This window comes from Impatiens glandulifera, chromosome 6 (genome assembly GCF_907164915.1).
Source record: "Impatiens glandulifera chromosome 6, dImpGla2.1, whole genome shotgun sequence".
NCBI classification, from domain to species: Eukaryota; Viridiplantae; Streptophyta; class Magnoliopsida; order Ericales; family Balsaminaceae; genus Impatiens; species Impatiens glandulifera.
Window position 1 is genome coordinate 38,501,198 of NC_061867.1, and position 18,260 is coordinate 38,519,457.

The 18,260-nt window shown below is 30.7% G+C and overlaps 1 protein-coding gene across 1 annotated transcript; it reads right to left on the minus strand.

Moving 5' to 3' along the window:
* Positions 1-15,688: 15,688 nt before the first annotated feature.
* On the minus strand, positions 15,689-17,908 carry LOC124942909 (U-box domain-containing protein 38-like). Its single transcript, XM_047483478.1, has one exon. It carries the CDS (start codon positions 17,633-17,635, stop codon positions 15,938-15,940), a length of 1,698 nt encoding a protein of 565 aa, XP_047339434.1. The 5' UTR covers positions 17,636-17,908; the 3' UTR covers positions 15,689-15,937.
* Positions 17,909-18,260: the final 352 nt, after the last annotated feature.

Consider the following 18,260-nt stretch of genomic DNA (forward strand, 5'->3'; position numbering starts at 1 on the left):
ATAATTTTATTTTATGAATTAATTTGTGATGAATTAGTCTATTATTTAATTTATTATTTAATTAGTGATTAAATATTAATAAGATTTAATATTATTTTTAATATTATTTATAAATTTAATGTATATAAAATTATGAAACTAAATTTTTATTAGGTTAATATTTAAATTTATAATAATATATAATTATTGACTCAATCACTATATATATTTTATAATAATAAATATATTTAAAGTCTTAATAATATTAATATATATATATATATATATATATATATATATATTTATTATATTATTTCAGGAATTTAATTAAAATATAAGTTAAAAAAATAACAACAAAAATGATAAGTAAATAATTGATAACAGTTTATCTCTATTAATCAATAAAAAAATAGTCAAATCTCCATTAACCATATTTTAAGAATTTAAATGAAATAAAAATGACTAGTTATTCAAAAAATAATAGTCAATACCATAATTTAGTAAAAGGAATTTGGTAAAAAAGGAATGACTTGTGATCTTAATTAATTAAAAAAACTAAATAACTTTCTTTCTTCTCTTTTTTTTTTATCTTTCCTCGTTCTCTTTCATTTTTTAACCTTCACATCGTTCCCTCTATCATATTATTCCCTCTATCATATTGTAAATATATATATATATATATATATAATATTTCATTTTAATTAATAAATATACTAGTCATATATATATATTTGGAAAAACAATTTAGCGGCATTTCATTAAAAATTCTCAAAAACGAAAAAAAAAACCCACGAGTTTAATAGATCATTCTAGACAGACCTAGAATGATTTTAAAATCGTATCATTCTGAATAAAAAACAAAAACTTAAATGAACTATCTAATTATAATGTTTTTATATATAAATGTAACTACATGTTATAATTATTTTCATTACGATTTAAAAGCCTTAAAATTGTTAATATATATATATTTATTATATTATTTCATTAATTTAATTAAAATATAATTTTAAAAAATAATACAACAAAAATTCTAAATAAATAATTGATAACAATTTATCTCCATTAATCAATAAAAAAATAGTTTGACAATATCAAATCTTCATTAAACATATTTTAATAATGTAAATGAAATAAAATGACTAGTTTTCTATATTTTAAAAATTTATTTGACTTAAAAAATATAATAGTGCATACCAAATTATAAAGGTTAAAAAGTAATAAATATTTTATCTTAATATATATATATATATATATATATATATATATATATATATATATATATTATTTTATAAAAGTAATTAGTGATAAATCAGTCTATTATTTAATTAGTCATTAATTATGAGAGAGAAAAATATTAATAAGATTTAATATTATTTTTAAGATTATTTATAAATTAAATCAATGTAGGATATTCAGTTATATATAAATATGAAGTCTCAATATAAAATTTTGTTATTTTTTTTCATTGTTAATTCATGTAAAGTATGTTTATTGAACTAATGTTTGATAAAATAATATTTTTTAATTATTTATTTTTTAATTAATTTATCTAATATTCTTACGTATGATGAGGTTGACATAAAAAATTCATTTTTATTTGAAAATAAATATATATATATATATATATATATTTTATAAATATTATTTTGTAATATCTAACCTACTTTTATAAAATGATATATATATATATATATTAAATTTAAGTATGAATATATATAGGTTAAATTTAAATTTGACTTTCTATATTGGTTGAATATATAAAATATGAAGGGTTTCATAGTTTTACATAGATTTAGTTTAGAATTAATACTAAAAAGAATATTGATTAAAAATAAAGTTTTAAATTAAATTAAATATAACAATAATTAAATAGACTATTAAAGAATAAATTAATTCATTACTAATTAATTTATAAAATAAGAATTTAATTAATAAAAAGAATCTAATTTATAATTTCATATTTATATATAACCTATGCCATCAAAACTAGGTAATTTGTCAAAATTACTTATATAATTATAAATAATTCAATTATATTTATAACATTATCTTTTATATATATATATATATATATATATATATATATATATATATATATATTACTCTATAAATCTATATAATAATATATATATATATATTATATTACACAATTATATTTATTAATTCTTTATAATTTTGTATACACAATTCTTTTGAAACTTATCTCAATCAATTTTTAAATAATAAAAATTAAAATTTATTAATAAGACTTTTTTTTATGTTTATAATCATATAAGACTTATAACATTATTTTTTATACAGTTAAACATAAAAATTTTAACTGCCGTATAAAAAACCGCAGTTAGAAATAAGACTTTAACTAAGTTAAATGTAATAATTTTAAAGGCGATTTTATATACCGTAGTTAAAGATAAGATATTTAAAGGCGGTTTTATATACCATAGTTAAAAATAAGATATTAACTACAGTTTTAAATACCACCGTAAAATTTCGTTGTTAAAAATACCTTTTTTACTAGTGACAACATCCTATATGAATAGTCTTCCTAACTACTTTTTACAAGACTTGAGAGGAAGGTAAGCCAAAGGTTTTTATAACATAACTTCTGCATAAAAAATCTTTCTAAAAGTGTACGGGTTGCATCTATCATTCAAAATCCTTTGTTGCATCATTCTATGGGTCGATCACTCAAACGGATAGGTAAGACATGAGACCAACCAAGTTTGGATCGCACAAATTACCCTTAAAAACAGGAAATTTGAATGGATAAGAAACCTATTCATTATGAAAAGATCATTTCATGAAAGAAAACGAAAAACATTTAAAAAAACAGGATTTAGAGAAGTGACAAAATAAAACAACTTACACTCTTGAAATTCAAAGAAACAACAGGTTGTTACTGCTCTACCTCATGCCACTTCTGAACTCATCTGACTTAAATTCTTGCTACATGAACTTTCAATCTCCCCACCTCAACCTCACACTCTATGGTGTGACAACATTAGTGTTGTATTTCTCTCCGTTAATTCAATTTTGCATGCTCGTACGATTGATTTTCACTTCATTCGTGAAAGTGTTGCTTATAAATCTCTTTTCATCTAATACATACCTATTAGATTACCAATATCCTCACCAATAGACTTGCATCAAACCGATTTGATTTATTAAGTAATGATGTGTGGCTCCCCGTTTTGTTTGAGGGAAGGTATTAAAGAATCTATAATTAAAAACAAAGAGCAACCCAATTGAGTCTCTTCATTTTCATCTTCTAACTCTTAAGTATATTTAAAATCTTTACATATTCAAACTGTTTAGATTTTTTTTATAAATTCATACTCTTATAATTGTAATCACACACTTCAAATACATTCTTAATACAAAACAAATTCTTTACTACTTATCTTCTTTAACTATTGTGTCCATAAAATGTGAGTTGGAATCTTGGAGGAAAACAAGTGAAAAACTCTCACTCTCAATCTTCACTTCTATATTCTCCAAGTTTAGAACTATCTTAAAAAATAATCCATATTTTTTTAAGGCCGAATTGTGAAATTGGGGATCTTTATTGGGACCAATTGAGATTTCAAACCTCTTTTTCAAACCTTATAATTTGGTGTTCCTTATTGTTAAAGTTATACCAAACGAGATTTTATCTTAACGGTTTCAAATATCTTATTATATATGTGACATTTATAGATAAATAAATAAAATTATCAATGTCACTAATTCAACTACCAAATTTTAGTGAATTAAGGTAGCGTTTAGTACGTTGTACAAATTATATAGGGTATAAGTTGTATAAAGGTATAAATTGTAACTCCCTATAAATTGTATAGGGAAGTAGAAGCTGTATGGGTTATTAATGTTTAATATGAATTATAAAAAATGGTATAAGTTATATGTGGTTTATAATTTTGTGTTTGGTATATATAGTATAAGAATGTTGTATAAGTTATATAAATATGAATTTAAAATTATTATTATTATTATTTTATATATTTATTTATTTAGAAATAATATTGTTTATTATTATAAATTATTGAAATGTTATTATTTAATAATTACTATAATTTTAATTAAATTACAGAAATTAATTATAAAATAAACTGTAAATTATATTTATTTTGAATAATATTAATAATTCTAATAAAATAAAATAAAAATAAAATTAATTTATATAAAATAAACAATATTATTTATAATAAGTAAATATATAAAGTAATAATTAATAAAATGATCGTTATAAAAATAAATATATATTTTTTAATTAAAATATTGATTATTTAAAAAATATATATTAAAAATAAATATGTATAATAATAATATTAAAACTAAATAAAATATATTTAATATATTATATAATAATAAATTATACATAATATTAATAAAGGGTATGATGATAAATTAAAATTTAAATGATATAAAAAAAGTTTTGTAGGTAAAGATACTAGTTATAATTTTATACCAAATATGATGTATAAATTATATAAATGTATAAATTTATACCAATAGTAAAATCCTAACAAACAACATATAAAAACACTATTGGTAATACCAATAGTGTTATACTTCTTATACCTCATACCAGTTTGGAGTACTATAACCCAAAAACAAAACCCTTCGGTTCCGTTCCTAAAAAAGCTTGAGGTTCGAGGATTTCAACCTCGGTTTGCATGTCAAAAATTGTTTTATAATATAAAACATTATTTTCAAAAAATGTCACTGATTCCTGAAAGCTTTTTGAAACTAATTCAAAATAATTAATTTCGTGGGTTCAATTTTAAATAATTCAGAAATTTTATGATAATCAAATCACAGTTTTTTTTAGAAATTCTTTAGTTTTAAATTAATTAAACATAATTAATTTAAAATATTAATTATTTTGAAACAGGGTCGTCAATTGATTTTTTGAAAATCAATAAAAGTTGGAATACATATACAAACGTATGACCATAGTTTCTTTCAGTTCATAGTTTGGTGATACTCGGAAAAATGATTTCACGCTTCATCCTCCATACCCATTTTAAAAACGGTCTCTACTTATAAAGTTGATTTTTTGAAAATCGGTTGTATAACAAATGAGTTCTAACAGTTTATTCTTCCGATCTTAGTCATGTTTCTAGGTTTAGCATTATTTATAATATTAAAACATAAATATTTAAATGCTGGTACCTGTTGCGGATGATAACTAGGGAAGAAATACATGAAGAATATCAACCATTTTTAAAGGTAATAAGGTTTAGAAATAAACACCAAAACAAGTCTTTGTCGAAATATTTTTGTGGAAATATCCAAAAAATATTTAAAATGCATTTTATAATTTCTTGGGATTTTTATAAAATAATTTGGAGTCTTATTATTATAAAAATAATTTTGGATTTTTAAAAGTGGAACTGAACAGGCCTTTGGAGTCCTAGGTCTGGGGTTCGTTTTTATCGAACAAGGTCAAAAGACTCTCTATCCAGCTCAAGGAACCTCTCGGTCGAGGTTCGGGATCCTCAGTCTAAGGATAGAAGCCATCGGTCGAGGTACTAAGGACTCTCGGTCCTTGGTTGATCTTATCGGTCTAGGTGTAAAAGCCTCTCAGTCCTAGGCTAGCCTAAGGCTATGTTTCTTGCTTGAGGTATATTAACCTCTCGATCTGGAGCTAGCTCTAGGCTATGTCCCTCGGTTCTAAGCTTAGGAGCTCTCGGTCCCAAGGTTAGAACACTCGATCCTAAGGTCAGGACTCTCGGTCTTAGGGTTAGGGAGTCTCGGTCCCAAGGTTAGAACTCTCGGTCCTAGGTTTAGGACTCTTCGTCCTATGACGAACCTATCAATTCTAGGTGAAAATTCTAGGTTAGATTTCTCGGATCTATCACAAGAACGTCAGTCGGAACTCTCGGTTCTAGGTTGATTTCTTGGTCCTAAGTTTCAATCCAGACTGAGGACCCTCGGTTCAAGGCAAACAAGCCTCGGTTCTCAAGAACACCAAAGTGTAGGGTTTAAATTCATTTTTTATCTCTAATTCTTGGATCGAAGACTTGGATAGCTTCACAAAGCTCCCAGGAATACGTTGATCATCATCTCAATGTATGGATGGACCTGGATGATGATCGATTTGTTCAAAACAGTTTGTGATAAAAAAAATCGAGTTTTTAATTTTAAAGTTGTTTTGAAGTGAAAAGAGTTATCCAATAGTTTCCTTATATCACATATACTTGATTGGTACCAAAACAAGAACATTGACTATTTGTTTGAACCAATTCAAGAACTCAAATTTTTTATTTTAATTTAAAAATTTTGATTTTGATCAAACATGATCGGGATGGATCTAACATTATCCAAATAGTTGTCCAACATGTTTATAATCATGTCGGGAAGCATTGGGCTGTGATTCAACATAAATAACCCAAGTAAAACAAACCTGATTTTTTTTGTTTTTTGAAATTTATATTTGATTTTTTGTTACTTAGATCGATTAATCAGTTCTATCAAATGAACATTGTTCCTAAATGATCCTAAGAATGATTTCCTTTCATAAAACACTATGAAAAATAAGTAAACAAGTTTTTATAATTTAAATATAAAAATTTTAAATTCAAATTGTAAATATGAATTAGATGATGATTGGAATCATACCAAAGATAGAAGAACACTCCTTGGAACTTATGGAAGCTCTTGGGATGCCTTGATCAAACCTTATAGGTCTCAAACGAATTTCCAAAAAATTCAAAAGCTTTGAGCTTCAATGGGAGATTTATGAAATCTTCTGATTTGAAGGTGGAGATTGGATTCTCCGCCCCTTCAAAATTACTTAGGGAAGTTATTTATAGCATTCCTAAGTCGGTTGGAGGCATCTAGTGGTCTCAATCGACCATAATCTATGATTGACTTTTGGCTGTTATTGGCTGAAGTCGCTGGAATAAAGATGATTCATCCCTATTTTGATAGGGAGAAATTATCACCATCGTAGGGTGATCATTTCAGGCTTTAAATGAGTCGAAATGGTGGACTAGCGAGGGAGTTCCAAAAAAGAAAAATTGAAGTTGGTTGTTTGTTCTTATCCCTCTAGTGTCGCATTGGAGACGAAGGTGGCGCTCAAAATGACATCGTTTTAAGCGTATTTGGGTGTTCTATCTTGACGTCGTTGTGTTTAAGTAGTCCGTTAGTGTTCTATCTAATGACCGTTTGATGATCAGCTGCGGCCCAAACGCGCGTCTCCTCGGCTATAACGTGCTACGCGGAGCGTTCCTGGGCACTAGATGAAAATCCAACGCTCATCCGATGGTCCTGACATGTGCTGCAACTAATACCTTTAGTTTCGACTACACATGATCACATATATATATTTTTATTAAATCCTTAAGGGTTTATTTGAAATTGATTTTTATTTCACCATTTTCTCTTTCATTTTGATATTTTTAAATACACAAAATATTAAAATAAATATGGTAAACATTTTAACAATTCTTTTTTTTATTATATATTTTTATGATTTGAATAAATAATTCTTATTAGATGAAATATATATAACAATTCATCAAATCTATTTATTTTTGTCCTTTAATTTTTTCTAAAATTATTTTGAGATAATATGGGTACAACTTTTATTTCAAATAATTTTATTTTTATTTTGGCCTTAACCCGTAATAAATTTGATTAATTAGTACAATTATTAATCCTAATTAATTGTTTTAAGTGGTTTTTTTGGTCATGGGGTTAATTATTTCGTCTTTATTTATTTAAAATAAATCAAAATAATTATTTTAATATTGTAAATTGGGATGTAGATTTTTAGTGTTTACAAAGTGACCCTCTCGAATCGAGTTTGAATACAACAAACCTTTTTTTTGAAAACATTGATTCGAGTATGACATCTAACACTAGATTATCTAGTCCAATATATAATGAGGGAGTTAAAAAAGATGGAACATCTAGCGTGTCACGGTTGGAGTGACCTGTTGATGTTATACATAACATTCGCTAATGTGCTTCCAAGCGTTGCTTTAGGAAATCATTTCCTTGGTGTTTATCATAAGAAGGATGATTTTTGAAAATCCTATTTTATAGAATTCGACAAAGTATCTATAAAATCCATGGGATAAATATAATCATAGGTATTGAAACATCAATTCCTGTCTAGCATGAATATTAAGAGATTATTTATGTTTTAGTCATGTATAAATGGTTAAGGGATAACGTTTATGAGATATGCAGGGAACATAAAAGTTTTAGTAACGTTTAATGTGGGTTACTAACAAGTAACTTTTTTAGGGTGATCATAAACATATGATCATGAGACTATCGACATATATGCTTTGGTGAGGAAGTCAACAAACTTTATTACGGATTTTGCTATCATGTGATTATGTATATATGACGATGATGCCGTCAATGTTTATCACATAATTTAACAAACTTTCCTTGAAGATCACTCACATGTGAGGTTGAGAATGATCATGTATAAATGATCGTGGTGCTATTAATTAATAGGCTTTAATGTGTCGGGAATTGGGAACACAACATTTATCAAAGAATGGGATCGGAACGGAACAATATCAGAGAACATAACTTCATTGGAGTTCCTATGAGAAGGTAGGATTTCGAACAGGACATTGTGAGATTACCTATCGGATGATAGGGTTTGAACATGATTATATACAAATAATCATTGTTCTTGTTTACAAACAAGGCATAAATACCCATTGAGCGATAGGGTTTGAAATTCCTATTCAAATGATATGTCTTTTATATTAATACCTATCAAGAGATAGGGTTTACTTGAGTACACGATTAGAAGATGGGGTTTGGTTACCTATCGAGTGATAATGTTTTGTTTGAGGACATAATGAGGGATAGAGTTTGAAGTTTTGGACAGATCATGTACAAACAATCGTTGTGCTTTTTGATAAACAAGGCTTGAATACATTCAAGAGTTAGAATTTTGGGGTACCTGTTTGAATGAAAAGGTTCAATTACCTATCGAGAGATATGGTTTGATCACTATCATGTATGAATGATCGTTGTGCTTGTGGACAAAGAAGACTTATTGCTTTTGTGATTTAGGAGATGTACCTATTGAAAAATAGGGTTTTGATGGATACATATCAAGAGATAGATTTTTCTTGAGTACCTATGTGAGTGATAGGGTTTAAATTACCTGTTTGGATGACAGGGTTTGGAATACCTATTCGAACGATAGGGTTTTGTTTGAGGACCTATCGAGGGATAGGGTTTTGGATTACCTATTTGGATGACAGGGTTTTATGTGGTTGGATCATGTACAAATGATGCATCGGCTTGTCTATAGACAAAGATTGAAGGATCTATTGAAAGATAGATTTTGTTTTGATAGTGTTTTGATTGCATTAATGTTGTGAGAGGACATACCTATCGAGTAATAGGGTTTTAAAAAAATCATATATAAACGATTTTTCTCATAACTTTTGAGATATCGATTATAAATTCGATCTCGTGTACAAACTATGATCCATGGTCATAACCCTCGAGGAAGGCGGTCAACATCTTGACCTTTTGATAAAAGAGTGCAACTTATTTTTGGTTGCTCAGCCCTAAACCACATTTTTGAAAGTTCGACTCATCGCTAAAACATTTGGGAGAGGCTTTTGACTTTCTATTTTGGGTTTTTATATGCCGTTTTCTATTTTTTGTTGGCTCGCGAGTGTATTTGGTAGAATCGGTACATCAATGCCTTTGTCATATGCAATCAAGATTCAGATCTTGGATAGGCCGTGGATGTTGATTTCAATACCTCAACCACTTGAGATGTTTTCTTTTTTTGTTCTCGTGGTGTATCTGGAAGAATTGGTACATTCTTTTCTTGCCTTAACAAATCAAGACTAAAGTCTAAGTGAGCACAAATGGTGATTTCAATACCTCAACCAACAGAGGAACATTTTTCAATATTGTTTTTAGAGATTTTCGAAGTTTATTCTAGTTCTCTTTTTAGAAATTTATTTTTTTGATTTTTTTCTTCCTAAAGCATGAGTTTCAAACCTCTCATTCTTTAACAAAAGTAACGATGATGTGTCCATTCTTAATTTTGGGCTATGGGTCTCACTTTTATGGGGTTTATTCTTGTTCTTTTTTTTTATAAACCATCGATGGGGGTTGTTCTTAGGACAATCGTCTACAAACGAAAAAAAGATTATGACTGATATCTCTTAAATCGGGTTTATTGGGAAATCCACGGTTTTATTTCTAAGAATATCACTTGAAAGGAAGCGATGCTCTTGACTTTTCCCCTACTTGTTTCCTAAAATCCGAAATATCGGCTCTAGGATGAGAAGAATATTTTATTCCTTTCTCAAAAGACGTTCTTTCTCTTTTTGAAGAAGGGACTAGGGATTTTTATTTATGTGAGACTAGGCCCGCAAACATGTAGGTTGCCTATGTATCTTCTCGGTTTTATTTTTTGTATGAGAAGAATTAGGTCTCCGTAGTTTGACCTGAGTCTTTTGTCCATGTTACAAGTTATACAAAGCATGTGATTGGATTCTATTGAGATAAGTTTCTTTTAAGGTCGAGCTTTAAACTGTTTTGCGCATGCTTTGATATTATACAAAATATCTTTTAAATGCATCGAGATTTCTTGGCGCAATGAACTCTTTGCCTTCTAGGTTAGATAGGAGGACAACTCCTCTAGAGAGGATTTTATTAAGTAGGAAGGGTCCTTCTCATTGGGTTCGAAACATGCCCCTATGGTCTGAGAGTTATAAGGTTCGTTTGAGAAATAGATCACCTTCTTTGAGATTTTTTAGGTTTGACCTTCCTATTGAAGGTGTTCGACATGCGTTTTTAGAAGGCTTGGGTTTTGCATGGAGCATTTAACCTCCTATCATCCATTAACGTTAGTTGGTCATATCGAAATTTGTTCTAGTCTTCTTTTATGACGTGACTTTCTAAGAGTACTCTTAGAGTTAGAATATCGATTTCAATAGGTTGTACAGAATTCATGTCGTAAACTAGAGAGTAGGGAGTTTCGTCCGTCGATTTTCGAGCGGTCGTATGATATCCCCATAAAGTATATGGCAACTTCTCATGCTAGTCCTTATATGTGCTGGTCATTTCTTGATTATCCTAATCACGTTTTTGTGTGTCGCTTCGACCGCACCATTGGTTTGGGTCTATAGGGCGATGATTTGTGATGCTCGATCTTGAAATTTGTACCTCTAGAAAAAACTCTTCAGTTCCGTTTCGAAAAAAGCTTGAGGTTCGAAGAATTCAATCTCGGTTTGCGTTCTGGAATTATTTTTAAAATAAAATATTATTTTTAAAAGTTGTCACTAATTCCTTTTTGAAACTAATTAAAAATAATTAATTTCGGGGGTTAATTTTAAATAAATCCGAGAATTTTATGATGATCAAATCATAGTTTGTTTTTTTAGAAAATTCTTTAATTTTAAATTAATTAAACATAATTAATTTAAAAGATTTTTAATTTTGAAACAAAATCGCCAATTGATTTTTTGAAAATCAATAAAAGTTGGCATACATATACAAACGTATTGAACAGAGTTACTTTCCGTTTATAGTTTGGTGATACTCAGTAAAAAGCTTTCGCGCTTCATCCTCTGTACCCGTTTTAAAAACGGTCTCTACTTATAAAGTTGGCTTTTTGAAAAATCGGTTGTATAACGTTTGAGTTTTAACCGTTTATTCTTCCATTCCTAATCATGTTTCTATGTTTAACATTATTTAAAGTATTTAAACATAATTATTTAAATGCTGGTACATGTTGCGGATGATAACTAGAGAGGAAATACTTGAAGAATATCGACCATTTTTAAAGTCATTAGGGTTTATAAATAAACACAAAAGCAAGCCTTTATCGAAATATTTTTGTGTAAATATCCCAAAAATATTTAAAATGAATTTTCTAATTTTTTGGGATTTTTAGAATATGATTTGGAGTCCCAAAATTATAAAAATAATTTTAGATTTTTAAAAGTGGAACCAAATAGGCCTTAGGACCGGAGTCCTAGGTCTGGGGTTTGTTTTTATCGATCGAGTTCAAAAGAATCTCGGTCCGGGTCAAGGAACCTCTCAATTGAGGTTCAGGATTCCCGGTCTAAGGACAGAAGTCCCTCAGTAGAGGTGCTAAAGACTATTGGTTCTTGGCTAATCTTACTGGTATAGAAAAGACTATCGGTCCTAGGCTAGCCTAGGGCTAAGTTTCTTGGTCAAGGTGTATAAACCTCTCGGTCCGGGGCTAGCTCTAGGTTAAGTTCCTCGGTCCTGGGCTTAGGAGCTCTCGATCCCAAGCTTGGGATTCTTAGTCCCAAGGTTAGAATACTCTGTCCTTGGGTCAGGATTCTCTATCTTAGGGTTAGGGATTCTCGGTCCTAAGGCTAGAACTCTCGGTCCTAGGGTTAGGACTCTTGGTCCTAGGTGAATATCCTCGGTCAGATTTCTCGGTCCTAGTTCAAGAACATCGGTCGGACCTCTCGGTCCTAGCTCAAAAACATCGGTCGGACCTTTTGACCCTAGTTCGATTTTCTCAGCCCTAGTCTAACAAGCATCAGTTCTCAAGAACACCAAAATGCAGGTTTAAATTCATTTTTTAGCTCTGATTCTTTGATCTAAGAGCTTGGGTAGCTTCACAAAGCTTATAGGAATATGTTGGTCATCATCTCATGGTATGGATTGACCTGGATGATGATCAATTTGTTCAAAACAGTTTGTGATAAAAAAAATTAGGTTTTGATTTTAAAGTTGTTTTGAAATGAAATGAGCTATCCAATAGCTTGTTAATATCACATATACTTGATTGGTACAAAAGAACACAAGTTGTTCATTTTGACCAATTCAAGAACTCAAAATTTTCATTTTATTTTGAAATTTTTGATTTTGATCAAATATGATCGGGATGGATCAAACATGATCCAAATAGTTTCCCAACATGTTTACAATCATGTCGGGCAACTTTCTGGGTTGTGATTCAACCTAATTAACCCAAGAAAAACAAACCCATTTTTTTGATTTTTGAAATTCAAATTTGGGTTTTTTATTTAGATCGATTGATCAGTTCTATCGTATCTAGATAGTTCTTAAATGATCATATGAATGATTTCCATCTATAAAACACTATGAACAACAAACATACAAGCTTTTGCAATTTAAAATATAAAAATTTTAAATTCAAACAGTAAATATGAATTACATGGTGATTGGAATCATACCAAAGATTGAAGAACACTCATTGGACCTTAGGGAAGCCGTTGGGATGTTTGGATCCAAGCGATAAGGTCTCTTTTGGATTTTCAAAAAATCCAAAAGCTTTGAGCTCTAATGGCGGATTTCTGAAATCTTCCGAATTGAAGGTAGAGATTGAATTATCTCCCCTTCGAAATTTCTTAGGGAATCTATTTATAGAATTTCTAAGTAGGAATAGGGATGATTAATCCCTATATTGATAGGGAGAAATGATCACCATCATAGGGTGATCATTTCAGGTTTTAAATGAGCCGAAATAGTGGACTAACGAGGGAGTTCCAAAAGGAGAAATCGAAGATAGTTGGTCGTTCTTATCCCTCTAGTGTCGCGTTGGAGACGAAGGTGGCGCTAAAAGGGACGTCGTTTTGAGTGTATTCGGGTGTTCCGTCTTGACGTCGTTGCGTTTGAGCGGTCTGTTGGCGTTCCAACTAACGATCGTTTGATGGGCTGCGGCCCAGGCGCGCGGTTCTTCGACTACAACGGGCTACGCGGTTCTTCGACTACAACGGGATACGCGAAGCGTTCCTAGGTGCTAAATCTAATGGTCTTAGCGTGCGCTGCCGCTAATTCCTTTAGTTTCGGCCACACATGACTATATATATATATATATTAAATCCTTAAGGTTTATTTGAAATTGATTTTTTTCGTCCTTTTAACTTTAATTTTGATATTTTTAAACCCAAAAAATATTAAAATAAATATTGCAAATATTTTATCAATTTATTTTATTTTTTTCGTATATTTTTAGGATTTGAATGAATAATTCTTTTTATATGAAATGAATTCAATAATTCATTAAAATTATTTATTTTTGTCCTTTAATTTTTTAAAATTATTTTGAGATAATATGAGTACAAAATTTATCCCAAATATATATATTTTTTTTATTTTGGCCTTAATCGACAATTAATTTGATTGATTAGTAGAATAATTAATCTTAATTAATTGTTTTGAATAGTTTTTTGGCCATGGGGTTAATATTTTGACTTTATTTATTTAAAAATAAATCAAAATAATTATTTTAATATTATAAATTAGAATGTAAATTTTTAGTGCTTACAACTACCGAATTTCAGAAAATCGATAATCAAAACTCTTAATTCGCTAAAATTTTGTAGTTAAATTAGTGACATGAATATTTATTTATTTATAAATGTTACGTACATAGTAAGTTATCGACGTTTGAAACTGTTAAAACAAAACATCGTTTTGTACAATTTTAACAATAAAGAACCCAAAATTGTGAGATTTGAAAGTAGATGTCTGAAATCTCAATTGACCCATTGAGAGCCTCAATTTGACAAGTCGTCATATTTTCTTATATTATTCTTCTAGCCCCTCTCCTATCACCAAAGAGCCTCGTTTTGAACCATAATCTATTGACCAAATACTTGGTCATGCAGATAGATTATAGCTTTGAGTATAAGGATACAGAGGTCTCCTTTGTTATCTTACTCACAACTTTTGTTACCTAGGCTCAAAATATTAAGGAGTTCAAAATATTAAGGAGTGACCTCTTTAGAATCTCCAACTTTCTCTTCTAAGGATAGCGTCCTATCAACTCCCAACAAGGCATCAATGCATCAAGACTTCTTTGATGCTTGATGCCAAGGCAACCCTCATTTTGAGTCTCTAAACTCCATGATCATTCTTTCCTATGAACATGTCCATGTCAAAACTAGAAGTCATGTTATACCAACTTATTCAACTAAAAAATAAAAAATAGAAAATATGTATTCCTTCTCTATGTTAGGGTTCAGGAGGACCGAAAAAAATAATTTTTTTTTTATGGTAGAGATGTGACATAATCCATTAATATTTTTGTAATTTAATTCATTATTTACTTATTTAATTCAATAAAATTGGAGAAAAACCTATCTTTATCCCGTTGTTTTATTCATATTTTTTCTATAATTTTTAAGTAAACTTCATTATTTTTAAGTAAACCCAACTTTTATTCATAATTTTTCTATAATTTTTAAGTCAACTTCATTATTTTTTAAGCAAACCCAACTCAAATTTTACGATTCCGTCCCTGAAAATATGAGTATAAAATAACTTCCACTGGCAAAGCTGAAACATCAATCGAGAGACTGAAATTTCAGATAGTCGGGATGCTGATGAAGTTCTTAATTTACGCACAGCAGCCAGATGGGGGTCAGTTAGATGTCTGGTGATGGTTTTGAAAGCTGTGAAGTTGGGTTGATGGTCGACGGTGATGGATTTTTGTTGGTGAGATAGAGGGGTCTGCAATTAACAAACACCTCAGATCAAGGCCCACAAAACCTAGCTCACTTGGCACTTAACAATTTCTTGATTAAACATTCATAGGTCCTAATCCTAGTTCGTACCATACTTTGTTCCTCTATTCAAACCACAAACACACCCTCATACATGTGAAATTTGTGTTATCTTTAAGGTAAAATCATGAAAATTCTCATCCAGATTTAATAACTTAATTGACTTTACATGAACACAACTGAAACAAGGTAATAATGGGTTCAATAAAGAAAGACTATATATTAAATGTTGTATATGCACATACATACATTACAGTCAAAATCAACACACAGCCATGTTTTCAATGTAAAGTTTCTTACTGTATGAAACTGAACTCTAAACATAGATTAACCAACCAACCTATCACCTAATTCTCACTGAAGAAAAATTATGAACAGAACAAAAAGAAAAGAAGAAACAGTAAAGAGAGAAAGAGCAATAATAATTATTGACAAGTTCAAAACACAGAGGAGTTAGGCCCAGCAATACCATTGTTCCTCACCCCAACCTTGTAACGACCACCCTGAGTCAGCCCGTTTGCCATCACTCCTTCCCAGTCAGGCTCCGAGTCACCATCATCATCACCATCATCATAATCACCTTCATCAACAACAACCCTTCCTCTCAACAACTTAAGGATCCTATTCGCTTTTTCTTTTCCTCGTTCACTACCTCTCTCTGCCACTTCTCTCAATATCTCAGTTGCCCTTGGCTCTTTAGCCATCAGCCCCTTAAACCTCAAACTCCCTTGACTCAAGGAAAACAGGGCTGCGACACAATTCTCCCTACTCGACTCCGAAACTGAACCGTTGTTACCCTTTCTCAGCAGACCCATCAGAAACTCCACTGCACCCGCGTCCAACATGGCTGACCTCCCTTCTGGGCACATCGCCATGTTACAGAGAACAAGCAACGAGCGTGAAGCCATGTCACTGCTGGAACCAGCAATGGAAAGGAGGGTTGTGATGGTTCCGAATTTGACCAGTTTAACTCGGTTACTCTGGACAAGGGAAAGGTGGTAGAGCGCCATGGCTGAGTCATGCCGAGTTCGTTCGCTTTCGGATCTCAAAGCATAGAGAAGCGGTTGGAGACCGCCAAGAACACCAATGGCAGTTTTGTTGTTGTCATCTAATGCAAGACTGAAGAGAGCACCTGCTGCATGCTCCTGTGATTCGCTGGAGCGGCCTTTTAGCAAATCGATTAGCGGAGGAACGATCCCTGACCGCACAATCTTCACCTTGTTTTTCTTCTCTAAAGAGAGGTTCACAACTGCCGCCACAGCGTTCGTCTGCACAGTGGAGTATTTCGACAACAGGAGTGGCCTCAAGGCCGAGAGCAGTTTATGTGTACAAAGTGAGATCCTTGATTCCTCTTTAGACCTGGTCATGTTTCGAAGCTTTATCACTACCTGTTCCTGATCATACACAACCGTACTCTTCATCATCGCTACAAATTCCTCATCCTCAGAAGAACAATTCATAACCTCATCAAGATCAATATCCGATGCCGTTGAATGAGAAGAAGAAGAAGAAAAGCTAACCGGACGAGTCCTGAACGGTGGAGTCGCAGGAATGTTAGCAATTACAGATTCTTCAGAACTCGAATAACAAACCGGACGAGTCGTGAACGGAAGCAATGGAGTCTCAGGAAGGTTAGCAATTACAGATTCTTCAGAACTCGAACTGTATAAATGATGCTTACGTGGATTCAACTCTGTCGCCGCATGCGTGAAAAGCTTCGTCGCAGGTGCCTTTTCCGCAACACCCTTCAGCAAATCTCTCTCCGAAGACGCCATTAACGACCGAACCAAGTCTAGGGTCGACAAAGAATCAGGTTCTAGAGGGTACTGGTGATTGCAGGAATCACACCACCTACGAATCGAAGTTTTTAAGGCCAAATTAGGGATCACCGTAGAAAAATCAGACTTTGACCCATCAGGGAGAATCGGAGAAAATCCTAAATCTTTACACACTTTAACGATAGCCCTCTCAAAGGTCTGCCCTGAAGAAACAACAACAGGATCGTACAACAAAGATTCCGAAATTGGACAGAAGAATTCCTCAGGAGGCTCTTTAATTTCCTGCTTTGATGATGATGATGAAGATGAAGACTTGTGTATAGAAATCTTCCATCTATGCTTACCATTTCCACCCATTATAGATTTACATATACCCAGATAGGAAAGTATGAATGATTCACTGATAGATGTAATTCAGAGTCGATCTAAGTAGAGCGAGAGAGACCTGATCTTAGGGTTTGACGTTTGAAGCTTTGAGAGTAGACGAAGACGGAGTCAGGAGTGGGAAAGTTGACAAAATGAAGAGAGCTGCTGCAGATGATGCCTTAGTCGCAGAATTCTCCGTAAAATTTTCGATATTGATTGACCCTTCTTCATTCCAAATTGGTGTGGGATGGCTTCGATGGTGTTTCCACTTTTAGGATTTAACTCTGCAATATACTCTAATAATTCATTTCTAGCTTAATCTGCCATTTTTCAATAATACAAAAGTAACATAATTTATTATTTACACTTTTTTTATTTATTATTAAGTAAATCATAAATTTAATATACATATTTATATATTTAAATTATTATTTTATATAATTTACTTCATCATCTCTTCATAATTAATAATAAATTTAAACATCTTAATTAATAATGATAGACTAATTTAATATTTATAAAAATAATTACATTTTTTTTATTAAATATAATAAAAAGTTGTAATAAAACGAATATTTATTATACTAGTATTTATCCCGTGCATTTGCACGAGTAA